Source organism: Pseudorca crassidens, chromosome 11, assembly GCF_039906515.1.
Source record: "Pseudorca crassidens isolate mPseCra1 chromosome 11, mPseCra1.hap1, whole genome shotgun sequence".
NCBI lineage: Eukaryota > Metazoa > Chordata > Mammalia > Artiodactyla > Delphinidae > Pseudorca > Pseudorca crassidens.
Genome location: NC_090306.1, coordinates 96,916,992 through 96,940,800, shown reverse-complemented (window position 1 = coordinate 96,940,800; position 23,809 = coordinate 96,916,992). Strand labels below are relative to the sequence as shown.

At 49.5% G+C, this 23,809-nt stretch overlaps 1 protein-coding gene across 2 annotated transcripts; it reads right to left on the bottom strand.

Annotated features, from left to right (window-relative positions):
• Positions 1-10,085: 10,085 nt before the first annotated feature.
• LOC137202486 (DNA dC->dU-editing enzyme APOBEC-3B-like) lies at positions 10,086-22,298 on the bottom strand. 2 transcript variants are annotated; one of them, XM_067698123.1, is made up of 9 exons: positions 21,975-22,298; positions 20,500-20,656; positions 18,325-18,595; positions 17,985-18,099; positions 17,513-17,608; positions 12,444-12,600; positions 11,470-11,737; positions 11,071-11,186; positions 10,086-10,371 (listed from the first exon to the last, which is right to left on the bottom strand). In XM_067698123.1, exons 1-9 carry the CDS (start codon positions 22,052-22,054, stop codon positions 10,282-10,284), a joined length of 1,350 nt encoding a protein of 449 aa, XP_067554224.1. In that variant the 5' UTR covers positions 22,055-22,298; the 3' UTR covers positions 10,086-10,281. The 2 variants fall into 2 exon arrangements, with proteins under 2 accessions (XP_067554224.1, XP_067554225.1); XM_067698124.1 differs by lacking the exon at positions 17,513-17,608 and having other exon boundaries at positions 21,975-22,296.
• Positions 22,299-23,809: the final 1,511 nt, after the last annotated feature.

Sequence of the window (23,809 nt, the reverse complement as noted above, 5' to 3'; positions counted from 1 at the left end):
CAAATCTCTTTCATGTCTGGCTTAACAGAAGATAGCTGGGTTCTCGTGTCTGCTTCTGCATTGTCTGTTGCAATAGCCCATGGTATGTAGCCTCTAGAAAATTCCACCATACACTTGTGAGAGCATACAGTGGGAAAGACAAACAGTATCTTAAACATTATCATGAAAAGCTTTTGACCTTGAAGACCCCTGAAAGGGCCCTGGGGACACCCAGGGCTCCTCGGTCCATGCCTGAGAGCCACTGCTCTTCTTGTGAGCTCTGTGGTGGACGTCTGGGCCGAGGTCTGGTTCTGACTCTTCCGTGGAGTCATGGGGGCAGCCTCGAGGTTTCTCCTGGTTGGGGCCTTCAGAGAGCTCACTGTGAGTGACTTTTCCAGAGATCAGCTGTCAACATCCCACCTTCGTTCCTCGCTGCCTTCTAAAAGGAAAAGCCAAAGAACAAGAAAGAAGGCCAGCCGAGGAAGAGAAAAGATGGACGAGAGAGGAAGGATTTAAGGCAAGTGGGAGGAACGGCAGGGGTGGTAGGGGTGCGGATGGAGCCTGGGAACAGAAGGGGTGGCAGCAAGGGGAGAGAGCGGCTGGGAGGAAAGGAGGCCACCGACCTTGAGAAGCCACGTAGAGAACCACAGGGCCAGCAACTGTGAAAAGGAAGAGAAAAGAAGACCCCCCCAGAAGGTGGGGGAAGTGAGAGGGCCCTTGGAGGGGCAGAGGGAGACCGCCCTGGCCTGGGACCGGGCAGCCAGCAGCCTTCCCGGCTTTCTGAAGTTTCCCAGCTGTCCTTGAAAATGTGACGGGAAAGGGGAAGAGACACTGGCTCCCAGCGTTGGGGGCTGCAGCCCCACATGCCCCCGGGTCAGGCCTTCCCCATCCAACCCCAGCACCGCAACCCAGGGCCTTCAGTCTTTTCCTGGACCCCACCCTTTAGTGGAATCAGGCGCGTCTGAGCCGGGCGTGATCCTAACACCCATACACCCCTAGTGATCTTCCCTGGAAGTTTGATCTCTCTTCAGTCTCTCTCCCCGCTGGGCGCATTTCGACTTTGGGAGGCTGGGAGTGGGATGGGAGTCCCTGCCTACCACAGAGAGAAAGGAGTCTTGCCAAGGAAGCTGTGTGGCGGGGTGTCGGGGGAGCCTCAGGGCAGCCAAGGACGGGGCGAGGTCTGGTTGAAGCACAGCAGTCCAGCTGCCCCCAGGAGCTGTCCGCCCGCCAGCCCTCAGTCACTGCCGTGAACATTTTTCCTCTGCTCAACCATTCGTTCACTTTCCTCTTGATTCTTTCATCTGTCCAATCATTCAGCCAGCACAACCCACACCTCCGGTTCAAGATGGCAAACTGACCCCAGGCATTTATTTTTTCTCTCTCCTAAAATCCCAGGAAAATGACCGTCAAGCTGAAACTAGAGGAGGATGGAGAGCAGGACTGCAAAACAGGAAAGGAGGCATCCAACAAAGGAGAGATGGTGAGGAACTTCCAGAAGGTATCAAAGTGACCGAGGTCAGAGTAGCACGGGGGCCAATCAGAGCTGACAGGGCAGCAGGTAGAGGGCGCACTCAGGAGGACAGGTAAGGGGTGGGGACAGGTCTCCCAAGCAACAAAGAGTCTAGTTTTTCAAACAGACCTCGAGAACACTCCCACTCTGGACATTGTGACGTATGAACAGTGGTCAGCTTTCTAGAAATGACCAGCCAGGTTGGCTCCTATGGGGGTTGGGGACGGCTTTCCCAATAGGCTTCTGACCTGGACATCAGGGTCAGAGCACGCAACAGGGAAGAGGGAATAAAGTGTTCCCAACAGCCATAAAGCACCCTCCCAGCCCCTGCTTCCGGAGCTTTGTACCCACTTCTTGCTGAAGAAGGGCCTGGGGGGGCTGACTGTCTCCTGAGTCCTGCCCTCCCCAACCCTGCTCCACACCGAGGTTGACACTCTTATTGCTGCATTAGTGTCCCAGGGCCTCCAGAACAGAGGACCACAAATGGAGGGTGGGGCTTGAACAGCAAACATTTATGTCCTCACACTTTTGGAGGCTAGAAGTTTGAAATCAAGGTGTCAGCAGAGTTGTTTCTCCTGAGGCCTCTCTCTTTGGCTTGTAGGTGGCTGTCCTCTCCGCATGTCTTCACGTGGTCTTCCTTCTATGTGTGTCAGTTTCCTAATCCCCTCTTATAAGGACAACACTCATATTGGATTAGGGTTCACCCCATGACCTCATTTAATTTATCACCTCTTTAAAGGCTCTATCTCCGAATGCAGTCACCTTCTGAGGTCCCGGGATTAGGTCTCCAACGTGAACTTCAAGGGGGGGCACAAATCAGCTCATAACAGTTGCCTCCCGACACCCAATTCGTCTTCCTGCTAGTAGAACCTTCATCATTCAGGAGGAGAGGAAGTGGCAATTATCCAACGAAACACTCAATTTCCCCGTTCCCCTCCCCAGCTCCCTTCAGCTAGGAGCGCTATATGACCAATGACAGGTAACTGAGCCATCTGAAGTGTGCCCCTGAATTTGGGCTCACCTGATGTTTCTTCATGTCGTTGAAAATTCAATTAACTGGCAAGTTAAGAAGAAAAAGGGGAATTTTATTTGAGCCAAACTGAGGATTATAACCTGGGAAGCAGATTCTCAGAAAGCTCTGAGAACTCTTCCGCCTGTTAATTAGAAGTCAAAGGCGCAGTCATATACATTTTCGAGACAAAGGGTCATACGTTGAAAGGACATACTGGTATTTTACTTAAAGTTCACCAAGGATACGTAGTCCAGGTAAGCCTCGACAAAGCGAGCAGCAAGTCATCACGACGCCCTACAGCGCTGGGAGAGAAAGCTATTCTTGAAAAAGTTACATTGCTAGCCTCAGAAGAAAGGGAAAAAATTGATCTTTATGGTCAAGTAGGCACTCCCGTCTTTGAGGAGCTCTGGTTAATATGTAATGCAGATGCACACCGCACATGAAGGAGGGAGGGAGGGAGGAGGCCCAAATGAACACGCAGAGAGAGAATTTTATGTTTAATTTTTCTTGTCCTGCCTTAAAATATAAATTTTATTTCATCACTTGCGATTAGATTCAGGTCATGCATCTTCAGCAGGAATATCACAAAAGTGATGCTGTGTTGCCATGGTACCCCATCCGGATACGACTACTCATGCTATCCAGTTTGATTATTTGATTAAGATGGCGTCTGCCAGCCTTCTCCACTGTGAAGTTACTCTTTGTTTTGAAGTTAATAAATATTTTCTGGAGGAGGTATAGGCGTACCTTGGAGATATTGCAGGTTTGGTTTCAGACTACCACAATAAAGGAAATACCGAAATAAAGCAAGTCACACAAAAGTTTTGGTTTCCCAGTGCATATAAAAGTTTTGTTTACACTATACTGTAGTCTACTAAGTGTGCGATAGCATTATGTCTTTAAAAATGTACGTAACTTAATTTAAAAATACAAATTGGGCTTCCCTGGTGGTGCAGTGGTTGAGAATCCGCCTGCCAATGCAGGGGACACAGGTTCGATCCCTAGTCCAGGAAGATTTCCACATGCAGCGCAGCAACTAAGCCCGTGCGCCACAACTACTGAGCCTGCGTGCCACAGCTACTGAAGCCTGTGCGCCTAGAGCCCATGCTTCTCAACAAGAGGAGCCACCACGTGTAGCCCCTGCTCACTGCAACTAGAGAAAGCCCGTGCTCAGCAATGAAGACCCAAGGTAGCCAAAAACAAATAAGTAAATTTCTTTATAAAATAAAATAAAGATACAAAATGAAAAAACCCAATTAGAACAGTAACATCAAAGATCACTGATCACAGATCACCATAACAAATATAATAATAATGAAAAAGCTTGAAATGTTGAGAGAATTTCCAAGTGACACAAAGACACAAAGTGAGCAAATGTTGTAGGAAAAATGGTGCTAATAGACTTGCTGAATGCAGGGTTGCCACAAACCTTCAGTCTGTAAAAAACACAGTGTCGGGGACTTCCCTGGTGGCGCAGCGGCTAAGACTCCGTGCTCTCAATGCACGGGCCCGGGTTCAATCCCTGGTCAGGGAACTAGATCCCACATGCATGCCACAACTAAGAGTTCGCATACTGCAACTGAGGAGCCCACGTGCTGCAACTAAGACCTGGCGCAACCAAATAAATAACTAAATATTTTTAAAAGACAAACAAACGGGACCGCCCTGGTGACGCAGTGGTTAAGAATCCGCCTGCCAATACAGGCGACACAGGTTCAAGCCCTGGTCCGGGAAGATTCCACATGCCACGGAGCAACTAAGCTCGTGCGCCACAGCTACTGAGCCCACGTGCCACAACTACTGAAGCCCGCGTGCCTAGAGCCCGTGCTCTGCAACAAGAGAAGCCACCGCAGTGAGAAGCCCATGCACCGCGATGGAGAGTAGACCCTGCTTGCTGCAACTAGAGAAAGCCCACACGCAGCAATGAAGGCCCAACGCAGCCAAAAATAAATAAATAAAATAAAATAAAATAATTAAAAAACCCAGTATCTGTGAAGCACAATAAAGTGAAACGCAATTAAACAAGGTCTGCCTATAATTTGAAACTATGTAAAATCACTTCCTCATCACACTTTCCGTGTAGTTATTTATATTAGTATGGATTCCTGGTTTGGTTTTTTTTTTGCGGTACGCGGGCCTCTCACTGTTGTGGCCTCTCCCGTTGCGGAGCACAGGCTGAGCGGCCATGGCTCACGGGCCCAGCCGCTCCGCGGCAGGTGGAATCTTCCCGGACCGGGGCACGAACCCGCGTTCCGTGCATCGGCAGGCAGACTCTCAACCACTGCGCCACCAGGGAAGCCCCATGGTTTCCTATTTTATTCAACGGCTATCATTCATTATTATCACTATTTACTTGAATGCCCAAAATTGCTCAGATTTGGCCAGTTTTAACCTATTTTGGCTACTATAGCTTCATGGTGTGCTTAACATTTAATGTTTTTAAAGTTTTTAAATACTTGGCAGGGCAATTCTCCTCCCTGCCCCCCAGCAACATTGTTGTTCTTTTTCAGAATTGTCTTGGCTATTCTTGCAGATTTTCCCTTTCCATATTGAGTTTAGAATTGGATTTCTCAAATTATATAAAATTTTCAAATGAAATTTTGGTTAATATTATTTTGAATTTATAGAAGAAAGGAGAAAGAAAAATAAAATATTTTCTCTAGGAACATTCAATGCTTCTTCACTTTATGTAGCTTCTATTTTATGTCCTTTATTATGGTTTAACAATTCCATTCATACAGTGTACTTATTTCTTCTTAGGACTCTTCCTAGGCATTTCATGATTTTTGTTACAGTTGTGAATAGTATTCCCCCACACCAAACACACACAAACATTTTTAAATTAGTTATCACTGATTTATTGGACCACTATTTATATATATGTACATCGTAATGGTTTCCTAGGCTGCCATAACAAAGTGTCACCAAAGGGGTGGCTTTAAGTGACAGAAATGTATCCTCTCACAGTTCTAGAGGACAGAAGTCTGGAATCAAGGTGTGGGCAGGCTGTACTTTCTCTGAAGGCGCTAGGGAAGAATCTTTCCTGTGTCTTCTCCAGTTGGGGCCTTTCTCTCCTGGTGTTGCTGGCACTCCTTGGTGTTCCTTCGTTTGTAGATCATTACTGCAGCCTCTATCTCTCACCCCACACGAACTTCGCCATGCGAGTCTGTGTCTCTCCTCTTCTTGAAGGACACCAGTGCTGTTAGATGAAGGGTCTACCATACTTCAGTGTGACCTCATCATAAATAATTACCTCTGCAACGATTCTATTTCCAAATAAGGGCAATATTCTGAGGTCCTGGGAAGGGGGGGATACTCCCCAACTCAGTACATACATATTTCACATTTATTATTAAAAGCTTTCTCACAAATGGGATAGAAACTACTAATTATCCCACTCTTTTTTTCGGAGTCTATAACCCATGATTTTTAGCAAGTTACATGGCCATCCAAAATAAAGGCCACATTTACCATACGCCTTTGCTGCTAGTTGTGGCCGAATGACTAAGTCCTGCTCAGTGGGATGTGAAAATGAATGCCGTATAGCAGCTTCTGGGACCCCTCCTAAGAGACAGCTGGTTTGGTCCTTTGACCTTTCTTCCCCTCTCCCCCCATCCAGCTACAGAACACAGATGTTATGATGGGGCTATGTTCTGGGCCACAAGGACCAAGGTCCAGCACATCCTGAGGATGACAGCAGAAAGCTGGAATCAGCCCAGGTCCTGAACGGCTGTGGGCCCATTTTCTGAGCTCTGCAGCTTCTATCTGGACTTCTCTGTTTGCGATAAGCTTCCATCCAGGGCTGCCATATTGCACAAGCCCAGGGAGTGCTGTTCACAGGGCACAGGACATGAACGGAAGACTCTGGAGTGGTGAGATGAACAAACTGCACGGCCATCCTCAGAGGCCCTGCTTCTGTCTGGTTTAAGCCCCTGGTTGGATTTCAGTTACTTCCAGGCAATCTTAATTTTAATAAATTTTTGATAGTTTCTTTAATATCCAGGAGTGTTTTGTGCTTGCAGGGGAATACTCATTAGTATTGGTACTCTGTTTATTACACAACTTGTAAAAATAATACAGCTCTGAAAATCAGTTTTCCTCAAGCATTTAAACATAATTATAAATGTGACTAGCTACAGTCCCTTAAAACTTAAATGGCAATTACAGATCTAGTATGATTGATTTTTTGAACCCTTCAGATGTCTTAAATAACTGGCCAAACATTCACAGATAAAATATTTCAGAACAATCAAGGTTGTAGGATCTGAATAATGTAATGATTGATTCTTTATTGAGATGCACAAACTAAGGAGATTTAAACTGAAATCTTTGAGTGTTAGGCCAAGTCTTTTTTAACAATAATAAATATTTGTTTATGGCATCAGAAACTGTTAAGTTTCTCTTTGTCATAGAGATTTTTTTTTTAACTTTTTATCCATTTAATTAATTAATTAATTTATGCCACGGCACACAGCTTGCGAGATCTTAGTTCCCCTGACAGTGACGGGGCTGAATCCTAACCACTGGACTGCCAGGGAATTCCTTTTTTTTTTTTTTTTTTTTTTTAATATTTATTTACCTATTTATTTGGTTGCATCAGGTCTTGGTTGCAGCAGGCGGGGTCCTTTGTTGTGGCATTCGAACTCTTAGTTGTGGCTTGCACATGGGATCTAGTTCCCTGACCAGGGAGCGAACCCAGGACCCTGCGTTGGGAGCGCGGAATCTTAACCACTGCGCCACCAGGGAAGTCCCTGTCATACAGATTTTAACTTCTGACACTTTGTATCTTTTCCAGAATTTATGCATGTTCTGAGTTTGCATGGCAATTTGGGATCCCTTGTAATTCCATATGAACTTTTAGGATGTTTTTTCCTATTTCTGCAAAAAATGACTTTGAGATTTTGAACTGATCACATTGAACCTGTAGATCATTTTGGGTAGTATGGACGTTTTAACAATATTAACTTTTCGAATCCATGAACATGAGATGTCTTTCCACTTGTCCGTGTCTTCTTTAATTTTTTTCAGCAGTGTTTTGTAGTTGTCCATGGAGCGGTCTTTGGCTTTCTTGGTTAACTCCTAAGTATTTTATCCTTTTTGATTCTGTTGTGAATGGGATTGCTTTCTTAATTTCCTTCTCGGATTGTTCATTATTGGTGTAAAGAAATGCAACTGATTTTTGTATGTTGATTGGATTTAATACTTCTTATTGCTTTTTTAAGTGTAATATTTCCCCCTTTTCCATTTTTAGGTAATTGTTGTTAATATAGAGAAAAAGCTTTTATACATTAATTCTGACTTCAGCCCTCTTGTTTACCCTGCGTCTTTTCTCTTTTTTCTTTCCCTTTCAAATTCAAGTCTCGGGTTTGGAAGGTATAAAATCATCAACAATAACAGGAGAAAGTTTGTATCTTCTTTTCCAATGTTTACACAATTTCTGGAATTTCCTTGTCTTATTCCATTCCTTAGAACTCCAAGACAATGAGGAGTAAATGGTGACATGGTCCCAATTTAACTGAAATGATTTTAATATTTTGCCATTATAATAATATTTATTGCTTTTCTATAAAAATCATTTCATACACTTGAGCATTTTTAATTTCTATTTTACTTAGCATTTTAATGACGGCTGAATTCTATGAAGTTCTGTTCAGCATCTATTGATATGAACACATGGGTTTTTTTAAAAATTTATTTTTAATACAATTTTTAAAGGTTACTTCCCAGGGCTTCCCTGGTGGTGCAGTGGTTAAGAGTCCGCTTGCCGTGCAGGGGACACGGGTTCGTGCCCCAGTCCGGGAAGATCCCACATGCCACAGAGCGGCTGGGCCCGTGAGCCATCTCCGCTGAGCCTGCGCGTCCGGAGCCTGTGCTCCGCAACGGGAGAGGCCACAACAGTGAGAGGCCCGCGTACCGCAAAAAAAAAAAAAAAAAAAAAAGTTACTTTCCATTTACAGTTATTACAAAATATTGGCTCTATTCCCCGTGTTGACAATACATCCTGGAGCCTATCTTACACCTCCCACTCCCCCACCCCTATATTGCCCCTCCCCCCTTCCCTCTCCCCACTGGTAACCACTAGTTTGTTTCTATAACTGTGAGTCTGCTTCTTTTTTTTCTTTTTTTTTGCGGTACGCGGGCCTCTCACTGTTGTGGCCTCTCCCGTTGCGGAGCACAGGCTCCGGACGCGCAGGCTCAGCGGCCATGGCTCACGGGCCCAGCCGCTCCGCCGCGTGTAGGATCTTCCCAGACCGGGGCACAAACCCATGTCCCCTGCATCGGCAGGCGGACTCTCAACCACTGCGCCACCAGGGAAGCCCTCTTTTTTGTTTTATTCACTAGTTTGTTGTATTTTTTACATTCCACATATAAGTGATATCATACAGCATTTGTTTTGTCTCACTTATTTCACTTAGCATAATGTCCTCTAAGTCCATCCCTGTTGCTGCAAAAGACAAAATTTTGTTCCTTTTTAGGGCTGAGTAGTATTCCTTTGTGTATACGCACCACACCTTCTTTATCCATTCCTCTGTTGATGGACACTTAGGTCGCTTCCATGTCCTGGCTATTGTAAATAACACTACTATGAACATTGGAATGCATGTATCTTTTCAAATTAGTGTTCTTGTTTTTTTCCAGATATATACCCAGGAGTGGTATTGTTGGGTCATATGATAGTTCTATTTTTAGTTTCTTGGGAAACTTCCGTGCTCTTTTCCACAGTGGCTGCACCAATTTACATTCCCACCAACAGAGTAGAAGGGTTCCCTTTTCTCCACACCATCGCTAACGTTTGTTATTTGTGTTTTTTGATACTAGCCATTCTGATAGGTGTGAGGTGATATCTCATTGTGGTTTTGATTTTCATTTCCCTGATGATTAGCGATGTTGAGCATCTTTTCATGTGCCTGTTGGCCATCTGCATTTCCTCTTCGGAAAAATGTCTATTCAGTTTTTTTGCCCATTTTTATTTTATTTTATTTTTTTATAAAATTTTTTAATGTATTTCTGGTTGTGTTGGGTCTTCGTTGTGCGCAGGCTTTCTCTAGTTGCCGCCAGCAGGGGATACTGTTTGTTGCAGCACGCGTGCTTCTCATTTTGGTGGCTTCTCTTGCTGCAGAGCACGGGCTCTAGGCACGTGGGCTTTAGTAGTCGCTGCATGCGGGCTTTCTCTGGTTGTGGCGAGTGGGGGCTACTCTTCGTTGTGGTGTGCGGGCTTCTCATTGCAGTGGCTTCTCACTGAAGTGGCTTCTCTTATTGCAGGGCACAGACTCAAGGTGTGCGGGCTTCATTAGTTATGGCACGCAGGCTCAGTAGTTGTGGCTCACGGGCTCTAGAGCACAGGCTCAGTAGTTGTGGTGCACGGGCTTAGTTGCTCCGCGGCATGTGGGACCTTCCCGGACCAGGGCTTGAACCCGTGTCGCCTGCATTGGCAGGTGGATTTTTAACCACTGCGCCACCAGGGATGTCCCTATACTAGGAATTCTTAAGTAAATTTTTCCTTAGTGCTGTAGTATGAAAGTTCTTTATACTCATCTTTTTATGAAGGAAAAACCTGATTCTCCTTTCAGAAAGTAACCCAAGTTTTACAGACTTTCAAATTATCTTTATTTTTTCAATTATAAAAATATTTACCCACTTAGAAAAGAAAGGAAAAAAGAAGAATGAAAGAGGAAAGAAAGGTCTCTGGACTTGGGCGAGGGTCAGGGGTGACCGTGGGGCTTGCTCCTTGCTCCTAAGAGCCAGCAGTTTATGAAGCAGTGAGATGCCCCAGGACCTGTCATCTTGAGTCACTTCTTAACGACGAAGGGGATGGGGATCCAAGTCTCAAGTCTCTGAAGGAATCCTCTAAATTATTCCAATTCGAGGGCTATTGAGAGAGAAATGAGAAAGCTTCGGTTGGCAGGAAACTGAGGGAGGAAGGGGAACAGAGGCGAGGCTGAAAATGCCGGGACAAGAAAAGAACTGGATCAAGGCAGGCCAGGGATGCCTTAAGAGAAACAGAAAGCTAACAAGAGTCTATGAAGAGGGGCTTCCCTGATGGTGCAGAGGTTGAGAATCCTCCTGCCAATGCAGGGGACACGGGTGTGAGCCCTGGTCGGGGACGATCCCACATGCCATGGAGCAACTAAGCCCGTGCGCCCCAACTACTGAGCCTGCGCTCTAGAGCCTGTGAGCCACAACTACTGAGCCCGCGCGCCGAGAGCCCGTGCTCCGCAACAAGAGAAGCCACCGCAATGAGAAGCCCGCGCACCGCAACAAAGAGTAGCCCCTGCTCGCCACAACTAGAGAAAGCCCGCGCGCAGCAACAAAGACCCAACGCAGCCAAAAATAAATAAGTAAAATAAAATGTATTTTAAAAAAAGTCTATGAAGAGAGAGAGAAGGAAGGAACTGGGAGCCCCTGGAAGAGGGGACCTAAAGGGGGTGTCATGAGAAAAGAGAAAGCAGTGGGGGGCAGTGGGGAGAGAGCAAGGAGAGGATTGACAGACAGAAGTGGGGCTGAAGCTGGGAAGGGGGTCGGCGGGGTGTGGAGAGGCCAGGGGCCTGCAGCGGGGAGAGCTTCTCACCGACAGGATCCTCTGGAGCCGACGGCTTATGCTCTCACTGTATTGCTCCAGCTTATCCCAGGACTCGAAGGGCATCCCCTGGTTATCCACAAATTCTTCCCAGCAGTCTTCAAACTCTGAGACGAGAGAGGGAAACTGAGTCAGGCCCCAAGGGCAGGGGAGCAGCAAGCTTGCACCAGCAGGGCCACCGTCCCTCCTTCCTTTCCCCTTCCTTCTCTTCCTCTCCCTGGAATTAGTCTGTCCCTGGAATTTCCCCTTCAGGTGGTATCACACCTTGGGTCTCAGCTGGGCCGCCATCCTTCCTGTCCAGCCTCCCCTCTCCCCCACTCCCACTCAGTGGCTTTCGCTCTTGGAACTGCAGATCCTCCCGTCCACCGACAGCTCTGTCTCTCTTCCTACCTGAGCGGGTCATGACAGCCACTGAGACCTGGGCTGCCTGTAGCTGCTGCAGCCCCCTCTGAAACACCTTGATCCAGTGGAAGTACAGGCGGGAGGCAAAGATCTGCAGGCTCAGGTTGTCCTGACTGTTGATGAAATCAACCAGTTCCCCGGCACAGGCAGCGCAGGGGCTCCACGTGACATAGCAGATGATTTTGTAGCGCTGGTTTGGGTCGAGATTCAGTGAGGTGATCTTGTCAATAAAGCGAATTTCTGCATGTCGCTGTTTCTGGAGAGGTTCTCAGAGAGACGGAAGGGTTGGTTAGAAGGCAGAGGCCAGAGGTCGCACACCGAGGGTGAAGCTCGGGACGAGGGCCTCTGTCCTGTGAACTTTCCAGTATGTGAACTGCCTATAGCACAAGGAAAGAACCTCCTTCTTTCCTTCAATTATTCATTCCTTCACTCACTCACTCATCCATTAATTCCACACTCCCCAAGCACCTGTAACTTCATTGGAATCAGATCAGGGTCCCAGTGCCCAGAGGAGACGGGTTGTAGAACAGACACCCCCAGGGCACAGTCCTGAATACTCTGTGACCTGGCTTTTGGACATGTCCAGGAGGTTGTCTGGAGACGTTTGAACCTGAGGGTACCAGGGAGGTCAGGGAGGGAGGGAGAGGGGACGGGACAGATAGGAAGATGGCAGAAAGGCAGAAGTGTGATGGAGATCTTGTAGGTGAGGTTAGGTGCTCAGTCCTTGGAAGAGCGCTTGGCTTCCCCGGAGTGGTGACTGAGCTGAGCTCTGGAGGGTGAGGAAACATCAACTTCTCAAAGAGGGGTTAGGAGGTACATTCTGCTGGCGGGAAGGGCTTGTGTGGTGGCCCGCGGATGGGAAGGAATGTGGAGAGCTGCAGGGAAGCGGGGTCACTCAGATTCTGCTTCCCTGCCTGGTGCGGTTGCCCCTGCTTGCCGTGCCCAGGGAACCCGCGTGGCACCTTGTTTTGGAAGCAGCCTTTGTCAAGCGTGAAGCCATCGAGCTGCTTCAGCTGGTAGCACAAATAGGTCTTCCTCCGGTAGCCGCGCTGTGGGACCCGGGGCTGGTTGCCAAACTGTTGTCTGAATATATTTGTTTTTAGCAGATTCATTGTGTTTCTGTGCAACAGGAAGGAGAAAACCAAAGATGCAGAGAGTGTTTTCTGGTGTCACCCAAGGCTCTGTCACATTCTGAACCCAGTTCCTTGGGCTCACCTAGGCCCCTAAGGGGAGGTAAGGGAGGGTCTCTTCCTTCTCTGTTGGCCAGGAGTACTGGGAGGGAGAGGGAAGAGGGCGAGCTCTCCCCCCTCACACATCACCACCCCTCCAGCCCATGCTAGAGGCCACTGCAGGCAGGACTCCTGGGCTAAGTGGGGGTGCCCCCACCCCGAGAATTGGACACGGCATGTCCTTCCTCGTCTCTCACATCTTTGTCTTGAGCCCCAGACCCCTCTGTTAAGGTCCCACAAGCACCTCAACCCCGTACCTAACGTCAGGACCCTTCTCTTTGGGGAGTGGGGAGGGGGATGGAAGTTAAAGAACTTCCTTTAACACTGTGCTCTTGGCCGAGGTGTGTGTATCATAATTTTGACTGTACAAAGAGCACAGAGGCATGTGAACAGGAAAAACTGTTGTCACCAAGGTAGTGTTGTGACAGAGCCTTTTGGCCGAAGGGCTCACCTAGCTTTTTCTCCCCCTAATTATGACTGTACTCTATAGAGTATTCCATTTTGTATCTTGCTTTCTTTTTCATTTAATGTTATACTGCAAAGTGGCCCAGCCCATGTGGGGATGCAGAACCACCAGGTTCTTTTCAATAAGTGCTGTTGGCTCTGCACGGACAGCAGTAGGTGGATGTAACCAGGGGCCTTCCTGCCGGGCCCCAGAGAGGCGCATGAAGGCTCCCTCTGGCCAGCGCCGCACTGCACGCGGACACCCATGCCCAAGCAGATGCCAGTCTGAACGAGCTTGGGAGCTTCACGGCCCCAGCCCATTGCCCTCCTGGACACTCCACCCAAGGTGATGTCACTTGGTTGACCACCGAGTCAGACTCAGATGACCTCAGAGCCTCAGAATTGGCATCTGGACACAGGAACCAAGCCAAGAGTGCCCTCACGGCCCAGATCACGGGACACAATACTTTGTTCCTGCAAGGCCAGAGGAGTCTCGCCATATTTCCAGCCAACTCACTGAAACACCACCAGTTCCACCAACGAAAAACCATTTCTGATATGTTATGCTAATTAACAAAGCCACAAACTTCATCAGTGGAAACCTATCTCTGACGTCCCTTGTGTTAATTAGTAAAACTTTAGATGGATTTGGGTAACGATTGCTGAAGAGACCATCTCTGGACTGTGGCCTTCGATTACTGGCCAATGACCTCGCCTGAAGTTCATACTCCCCATGAGGGCAACTGGCCGCCCTCAGGGTAAGGATTAGAAGGGAAACCCCATTCATAGCACACCTGAGACAACCACTGCCCCGTCTGCCCGGAGTCTTCCTGATTTTAGCCCTGAAGTTCCCATGTTCTGAGAAACTCCCCAGTCCTGGGGAAAGCCAGACACTCAAGGCTGAGATATTTCACATCTGAGACAAGAGGACTTATCTTCATAGCACAAATGTTGCACCTTGCCCTTGAATAGCTAAAACTGTAGGTACGATAGAAACAACTTGTAAGAAGTACTTAAAGACCAATTGAATTTTTTATACTTGGTAGTGTCTTCACGGGAAACGAGTTATCTTCTTGTCTTGGAGAGTTTTCCCTCCACAGAGGAGAAATGAGAATATTCTCTGCAAAATTGTACCTTTAACATAAAATTTACAAAAACGCTTTTATAGCTGACTCCAAACGTTGTTTCGCTCATCCTTGAACCTAAAGTCTAGGACTGAGGGTGCACGGAGAGCTTTAGGAAGACCCAGTGGCCATGCCTCTGGGATATGGCCAGGGACACAGAGAGACAGGCTGTGGCAGAGGTAGGGCTGGGAGGCCTGAGGCAAGAGAAGGAGCCAGAGAGGGAGAGAACCCAGGGCTGGGCGCGGAGCCCGAGGCAGCGAGGAGGACCAGCAGCCCCACCTGGCCCCTGCAGCCGGGCTCCAGCCTCCTCGGCAGACATGTCCCAGCTTGCCCTGGGCACTGGGATCTCTGGTCCCACCTGCCTGTCACAAGGCTGCGCTTGGCCTTGGGAAAGTCCCTTATCTGAGAGCGTTCCCCTACAGCTCTCGGAGCGGCAGATGCCCTTCCTGTCTGGGTAAGCCGAGGTGGGAGGCCCAGGGTGGTTTTTGTCTCTCAGACCCATCCTCTTTCCTCCTCCTGGGCTCTGGACTTACCTGATCCCAGGAGTCCAGATGCAGTCTCCTGGCCTAGGAAGGCTTGTCCAAGCCCAGCCCTTTGTCATAGGCACTCTGCCTCGATTTCCTCTCCCAGGACCCTTTTTTTAGGACAGCCCCCTATGTGAGAGCGACCTCCCAGGCCGTCTCAGCCGAGGCTCCACCTCCTTCCTGCTTTGGCACCAGGGGTGGGAGGGCCCTGGGGTGGTTTGCTTCCTTAGGCTCCGACCCACCTTCTCCTGGGCCCTCTCTCTTGGCAGAGGTCGGTCTCTGATGCAGCCGGACCCCTCTGTGCAGCAGGACCCGAGGTTATTGCAAAGGGAAAGAGAAAGTAAAGATGCCAGAGAGAGGGGGATGGGACAGACCCTGGCGGAAGAGAGCAGGACAAAGGCCTGCCCCCACTGGGGGAGGGGTAGGCGGGAGCCCTCTCCATCCTACTCCTACTTGGCACTTAGCTTTTATTCAGTACCCTGACAAGACTCTGGGTAGGATGGAAAATGAGGGCTGGGGGTCAGTACTACAGATCTTCATCTCCAGCCCTGTGCTGAGCAGATCCTGTGCACCGTCTGCTACCCCCAGCTCCCCAGTAGCATCAAGTGGGGAGGAGCATTATCCTGACGTTTTAGATGTGGTCCCAGCACAGAGAGGTTAAGACACTCTCTTGAGGTCACACAGCAAATAAATGGCAGAACTGGAAAGCTGTCCAGGAAGCCTAGCCTGGTTCCCTCCCCTTGCTTCCCCATTGTTCCATGAAAAGGAGTGGGGGAGGGAGCACAAGAGAAGGGGTAAGCTATCTGCTTACTTTGTCACGTGGCCACCAAGACCTCCAGATGAGAAAACAGCTCTGGGGAAAGTTGAAACCTAGTGAGGAGGTCTTAGAGCAGTCATGGCCACCTCCAGTCCAAACTGCACACAAATGTGATTCCCAAATTAACTTTTCCCAGCTTGTCATCCCACTGCTCCCCGCTGCCCGCCCTGCACACACCACCTTCTGCCCCACAGGCCCTGGTACGGCCTCGGGGGTAACAAGAGCTTGGGCAGGAGGTTAGAGGATCCACAGGAATGGTGTCCCCTTCACCCCCATCTGTCCTAATGCCCAGGGCCACAGCCAACAAAAGATTCTAGAATGAGCTGGATCCTTCTGGGAAGAGTGGCCAGATTTTTTTTTTTGCCGCAGCACGTGGCACGCAGAGCTTGCCCAACCGGGGATTGAACCTGTGCCCCCTGTACTGGAAGCATGGAGTCTTAACCACGGGACCACCAGGGAGACCCAAAGAGTGATCAGATTTGTACACTGAAGTGTTGGTCAGACTCAGAGAGCTAAGTCACCCCTGGCCTGAGAGGCAGGAAAGATGGACAAGAAGGTTGAAACCCTTTGCTGGCCTTTCCCTAATGACAGCAATCCTACAGCCCCGGCTTGGAGATTCCTGTGAGCTACCTGAGATGGACCAAAATGCAGGTGTGCCAGGAGAGGGACATTTTAAGCTGGCCACTGGGGCCCGTTTTAATGCCCGAGACAAGCAGGAGGTACGCCATCCCCAACCATGTCCCTCTGTGCCTCCCTCCTTGAAGGAAACACCGACAGGGAGAGCATCAAGGCAGAAGAGCCGAAGCAACCAGAGACACCCTGGATTCTGCCCAAGACCTCCAGGCAGCAGTGCAAACAGGAAGGGAGAGTAAAGGGACAGGTGTCTGCTGCCACTGACAATTCCCACCCAGACGGCCAAGATCAGTGGGACCCCAGACCTTCTCCACGAGGACTTTAAGGACAGATTCCAAACCAACAGCTTCCCCCTTGCTGTTCCTTCCTCTGCATCTGCCTGCCCAGAATCCCACCTCACCAGGCTCTTACTCCCTTTTGGCCCTGCCACAATCCCGGCCACCCTTTCTGGAATCTCCACTGAGCTCCTCCCCGGTGCGTTCACGTGGCAGCTGGCTCTGTGGACAAAGGGCCAGACGCTCGCTTCCTGATCTACCTCGAGCAACTGAGCTGTGGCCTCTGACCTGACTCTTGGCAGTCCTTCCACTTTCTATTCCGCTTTTTGAAAAAGCTCCAATAATCTCAATCCTCACATCCCCAATGCTACTTTTTTTTTTTCTAAAAACGTATTTAAATGTAAACATAACCATTCTTTTTTCTTCCTTTTGCTCATTCTCCGTCACCACCCCCAGAGCTTCGTCTCTGGCAGAAATCTGGGAATGGGATGAGGGATGAGCAGAGTGAGGACAGGGTGTGATGATGACAAAGTGAAGGTGGGGTGGCGGTGGGGTTCTAGGGACACCGAGGTCTGGAATGGAAGCAGAGGAGTCAGGGTCAAGGGGGCATAACCCGGAGAGAGACACACAGGACAAGGATCCTGCTCTCACTGCACCTGCTCAGCTCAAAAAAGCCTTTGGCCATCGTATGGGCTGAACCGTGTCCCTGCAAATCCATATGCTGAAATCCCAACCTCCAGTTTCTCAGAACGTGACTCTACTTGAGATAGGGCCTTTAAAGAGGTGATTGTGTTAAGAGGAAGCTCTTAGGGTGACCCTTAGTCCAATCTGACTGATGTCCTCATGAGAAGAGGAAATTGGGACACACAGAGGGACACCAGGGGCTCCCCAGGGGTCATGCACAGAAGAAAGACCATCTGAGGATAGAGCGAGAAGGCAGCTGTCTGCAGCCCAGGAGGAAGGGTGCAGGAGAAGCCCAACCTACCGACTCCTTGATCTTGGACTTCTAGCCTCCATATCCGTGAGAAAGTAAACACCTGTTGTTAAGTCACCCAGTCTGTGGCGTTTCGTTGCGGATATCCTAGCAAATGAATGCCATCATTCCCATCAAGGAGCCTCGTTCTCTGATAAGTCAAGTCTGTCTTCAAGGATGTTTCTCAAATCTCATTTTCACACTTATACATATTCATGCCCATTTATGTTCAGTTTAATAACAAGGTTTGGTCAATGTGTGAGATGGGAGGAGGTGGGGCTCCCTCGCTGGGGGAGAGGGAGATCTCACGGGGGCGTAGGGGGAGACGCTGGGGGAAGAAAGGAGAGAGGAGCTGAGGGAGGGCAGGGGCAGCCCAAGGGCAGTGGCCCTCTGGGGCCAGGGAGGAGAGGAGGCTGAGAAGGGAGGTGGAAGGTACTCGGAGATAAGGAGGAGGTGGGGGGAGGAAGGCTAAGGAAGCCCTCACCCGAGAATTTCATGAAGCTTTGCCACCAGGAACTGATAATTTTTACGCAGTTTCTTCCAAGGCTTGAAGGGCATTCCCTGATTGTACACAAAGTTTTTCCAACAGTATTTAAAGTCTGAGATAAAGAGGAGAGAAAGCCATCAGGTCCGGGCCCTGGGAGGCCTTTCTCGGCTGACCATCCTGTGCCCTGCCCCCTCCTGCCCCCTCCCTGCCGTGTGCCCTCAGTCCTGCCTCGTTTCCCAGGTTCTCCGCCCGCTCACCCTCCCGGGCGGGTCTTCTAGGTCCGCCCCCATCCCTCCCACCGCCCCGCCCTCCAGCCCCCAGCCCCCTCTGCTCTCACCTCGGAAAGACATGATGCGCACCCAGGCCCTCTGGTGGTGCAGTATGCGCAGCCCGTGCTGGTAATCTGGATTCCAGAAGTAGTAGAGGCGGGCGGCGAAGATGCTCAGCCTCACGTTCCTGTTCTCCTTCAGGAACGCAACCACCTGCTCTGCACATGACAAGCAGGGGCTCCAGGATAAGAACCAGGTGATGTGGTACTGCTCGTGAGAGGACAGCTTCTTAGCGCGAAACCAAGAGAGGAAGCAGAGTTCCACATGGCAGGCATAGACCTGGGAGAGATGGAGGCGGAAAGGGGGCGTTTTTGGCCGCCAGAGCAGGCAGTGAGGCTGGGCTAGGGAGCTGGGGAGGAGGGGTAAGGGGGGTGGGCATCCCAGGGGCAGGTTGTTCATGAGTTATCCCTTCTTTCCATCTCTCCCCTCCCTTCTTTTCTTCTTTAGTCATCGACTTCCCTCATTCATCGACTCACCCATTCATTCTAACATCCATCTTCCCATTCATTCATTCTACAAGTAACCTGAGTGCCTGCTTTGGTCCAGGCCCTGTGGGGTCCAGGCTTGGTCCCTAGGTGCTGTCTGCTGGGAGGCCCACAGAGCTGCCCTGTCCGTCGGCAGAAACACCAGCCACACATGTCTACAGAGCACTTGAGGTGCGGCTCGTCTGAAGGGAGGTGTGTGTCAAGTGTAAAAATACACAGTTCATTTCAGTGACTTCGTATGAAGAGAAAAGAATGTAAACTGTCTCATGAAGAAGTTTTATATTAGTTATATATTAGAAAATACATCTAATTGAAATAATAGATTAGGTATACAGTCAGTCCTCTGTATATGAGAGTTGCTCATCTGCAGATTCAACCTATTGAAATTATTCAGGAAAAAAAAAAATTCCAGAAAGTTCCAAAACGCAAAACTTGAATTTGCCAGGCTGGCAACTACTCACATAACATCCACATTGTATTTACAGCTACTTCCATAGCATTTACATTGTATCAGGTATTATAAGTAAACTAGAGATGATCTAAAGTCTACGGGAGGATGTGGGTAGGTTCTATACAAATGCTGTGCCATCTCACATGAGGGATATAGCATCTTCAGATTTTGGTGTTCGTGGGGGTCCTGGAACCAACCTCCCCATCCCCATATCTAGGGATGACTGTGCTGTCTAACACAGCGTCAATATTAATCTCATCAGTTTCTCTTAACTTTTTGAACACTGGGTAGTAGAAAGAGTGAGATGACACCTGTGACTCAGATTAGGTTTTGATGGGATAATACCGCTACAGTGCACACCCCCTCCCCGCCCCTTCCGCACACAGGTTCTGAAAAGGCTGCCCTCTGGGTGGAGGAGGGCAGGCGGGTGGGGGGACATTTCGCCAAGCCCGATGACAAACTCAGAGACCCACCACCAGCAGACTCGCTAAACAAGGCTTTGTGGGATTAAGTCAACCGCCATCGCGTCTCCGGTTCCAGGACTTAAGAAAATGTGTGGGAAGATGCATCCGCCACTGAGAACCCCCAAAAGGCGTTGGACTTATTACCATTTTTTCCACATCCTCTACTGGCGTATGTGAGCCTGTGTAACACCTCTGACATGAGGGACACCATTTGGGGGCTAAAATTTCATCCCATTTTTGAAACAGGCACCAGATTTGAACTATTACACTGGGCAAGGGCATAGGACAGAGCCTGTCACTGCTATATCCGCATTCTTTTTTTATTGGGTGGGTGGGGGCTGGGTGCGGGCGAAATGCGGGATCTTAGTTCCCAGCGCCCCCTGCATTGGGAGCACCCAGTCTTAACCACTGGACCGCCAGGGAAGTCCCCATATCCGCATTCTTGATTAAAAACTGGACACACTGCAAAAGGGATTTTCCTAGTATCTGACATAATATACTCTGAAAACCAATGAATTGCAATTGTAATTATATCTCCCAATCATAATATTGGGAAAACAACTTGTGCAAGCATCCTAAACCTTCCGCAATTTGCCAATGCCCGCCCCCGCCTCCGTCCCGGCTTTTTTCCCTGTGGCGGGACACAGCGCAGGCTGCACCTGAATCTGTGCTCCCCGCATTGCAATTCTAAGGCACCAGATAAATGCTTTTGTGTCTCTCGACCCTCTTTTCTGGGTCAACACTTAGCTCCCGCCTGCGATGAGAGTGTCCTGGGGCTCATACCCAGTTTTGAAAGACCCCCCAGTCGGAGAAGTCAGGTGAGCAGTGCTTCAGTCTTTCCACCTGGTAGCAGAGGTAGGTGCAGTTCCGCCCACTGGCAAATCTCAGGTTGCGAAAGTGGAAGGAGAAGGTTTGGCGATCTAACCGCTCCACTGGGTGTCTGGGGCAAAAGAGAGAAAAGGGAAAATGCAGAGAGCGGCCCCTGGAGTTACTCCTGGTTGGTCTCTCCAGAGCGTAGCCCCCTGGACGCCCCAGGCGCTGGGCCTCCCAGCAACCCGCCTGGGCCTTGAGAATTTCCTGCGCCTTTCCAGGCAGGAAGGCTGGGGGAGAGGGAGAGGAGAGGGTGCTGGGACAGCAGGGATGGGTGATGTTCTCCCACAGGGGCCCTGGCTCTGCTACTTCCAATAGCACATCCCGCCACCTCCACTCCGGTTTTCCTGCCCACCCATCCCCCAAATCATTAGAAAAATAAAAAAGAGTAACGAAAACCTCTCCACTCCAAAATCAGAGGCTTTAACATTTCAGTTCAATTCCTTCCTGACTTTTCACTTGCGCATGTTTGTTTTGTGTTTTAATGTCGGATTAACACCTAAAGTCACAGGCTTGGGCTATGGTTACAAGTGCTTTCTGTATCTGAACTCAAATGCTGCGGCAGCCATGCCCATTTTATAGAGGAGGAAGCGGGGATGCAGAGGGGGACGAGTAGCCTGCCTAAGTCACAGAGCTGTAAGTGATAGAGCTGGGTCCCCTGACCAGGCCAGGCCATTTCCAGCTCTTCCATTATGTGACCTTGCGGCTGTGTGAAGTCTTGGATGTGGCTTTCTTTCCTACTTAATTTTAAAATAGGAGCGTTTCTCCTGATCTTTCCTCCAGTTCCATTAGAGCTGTTAGCGGTACAGTTATAAACGTGAAGCGTGGTCACCTAGGGCGTGGCCAGGTTTGTGAACAGTGTGCATTTATTTTCCTGCTCAGAGTTGAGATATCCTTGGAAGAGATGATTTATCTTCTTGCCTCAGAGAACTCTTCTCACACTGTGTTTACGATGGTGTAAATACTATAGAAAACTGATCAGAGTGCTTTAAAAAAAGTCACCAGCTGCGTCAATCATCCTTTCGCCAAATTCTAAGCGTTAACAGAGCACAGATACTTCCGACCAATAGAGGGTGCAGCCCCGCACAGGCAGGGAGGGGATGGCCTAGCCCGACAGACTTTCAGACTGAGAGCTGGGCCACGAGGACCCTCAGAGCTGGGTGGAGGTTTGGGAGGGGCCAGCTCAGAAACAATAGTGGGGGCACCCCCAGAACAGGGCAAAGACCCCAGATGGGAGTGGGCCCTGCAGAGAAGGAGCCCAGAGAGGGAAAGGAACAAGGCCGGGACTGCAGGGACTGCGGGGGGGAAAAGCAGGCCAAGGACAGAGGCGCAGCCCTAGCGAGGGCTGGAGATGGGGTCCAGCGGGACAGAGCAGGCAGCAGCGGTACCTGATCCGGGGCCTCTGGCTGCAGCCTCCTTTGCTGGCTAGTCCCATCCCTGCCCTTTGTCTCGGGTGCTGGGGCTCCATTTCCTCTCCCGGGGCTCTTGTGTAGAAAACCCCCTTATCTGTGAGCGACCTCCCAGGCCGTCTCAGCCGAGGCTCCACCTCCTTCCTGCTTTGGCACCAGGGGTGGGAGGGCCCTGGGGTGGTTTGCTTCCTTAGGCTCCGACCCACCTTCTCCTGGGCCCTCCCTCTTGGCAGAGGTCGGTCTCTGATGCAGCCGGACCCCTCTGTGCAGCAGGACCCGAGGTTATTGCAAAGGGAAAGAGAAAGTAAAGATGCCAGAGAGAGGGGGATGGGACAGACCCTGGCAGAAGACAGCAGGACAAAGGCTTGCTCCCATTGGGGGAGGGGCGGGCTGGAGCCCTCTCCACCCCACCCCTGCACCCAGCCCAAATCTGCACCTGGCTCTACACTCGCCTGTTGAATGAACGGAGACAATGAGGAAGTATGGACCTTGGATCAGGACTCCTTATTTTCTCCTGGCACAGCCAGAAGTGAGGGGACAGATGTGCTTTGAATTCCTACTTCTGTGCTCGGTCCTCGGCAAGAGTCCCTTCAGCCTTCGCGTGGCAGAGAGAGGGCATGCTTGCACGAAGGCTCTCTTTATAAGGACACTAATCCCCTCATGGGGGTCCCATCCTCATGACCTCATCTAAACCCCATCACCCAAAGGCGCCACCTCCAAATTCCATCACACTGGGGGTTAGGGCTGCAACAGAGTAGAACAAACCTGACTTCGTATTGAATCTATTCCTTTACCTCTAACCCTTGTGCTCTGTTGCCTGTGCTTAGTCATGCTGGCTCTGCACCTTTATACAAGAATGTTGCCTAGAATCTCCCATGGATTCAGGCTCTGGGTCCCACTCTTTAGAGCAGGGGTGGCAAATTATGGCCCCAGGCTAACCACCTGATTTTTTGTAAATAAAATTTTATTGGGACTCAAGAAAGAAAGGGGAAGTCAGGGAGTTCCCTGATGATCTAATGATTAGGGTTCGGCACTTCCATTGCTGTGGCCCGGGTTCAATACCTGGTCAGGGAACTGAGATTCCCACAAGCCTTGTGGTATGGCCAAAAAAAAGGGGAAGCAGAATCAATCAATAAATGTTACTTCAAACACACACACACACACACACACACACACAAGAATGTTGCCTAGAGCCTGGAATATAGCTGATAGCCCATTCTCTAGCCTCTGACCTTTAAAGACACACTTTTCCATTCATATAGAGATAAAAAGTTGCAGAACAGGGGCTTCCCTGGTGGCGCAGTGGTTGGGAGTCCACCTGCCGATGTAGGGGACACGAGTTCGTGCCCCGGTCCGGGAGGATCCCACATGCCACGGAGCGGCTGGGCCCGTGAGCCATGGCCGCTGAGCCTGCACGTCCGCAACGGGAGAGGCCACAACAGTGAGAGGGAAAAAAAAAAAAAAAGTTGCAGGACAGAAAATAACAATTATCTTGTTGGAGGTTTATGGGAACATTGTGACCAGACCTACCTGGACAGCTGCAAGAACAAAAGATTCCTGCAACGACCAGCCACACCCCCTCCCCTTTTATTTATTTATTTAACTTATGCTCAGTATCTAATGGTAATTTAAATGTAAGTGCAATAAAAAGTGAAAGCCTGAAAAAAAAAGAATTCCATTGTGTATATTTACATAATAATGTATGTTATCAATCACTTCAGGAGCAGATTTAAGTTGTAATCACTCACATCCTTGAGCTAGATCCTAATCCTATATCTTTACATCCTAAGTCTTTGAGCACCTACTTCATTGTT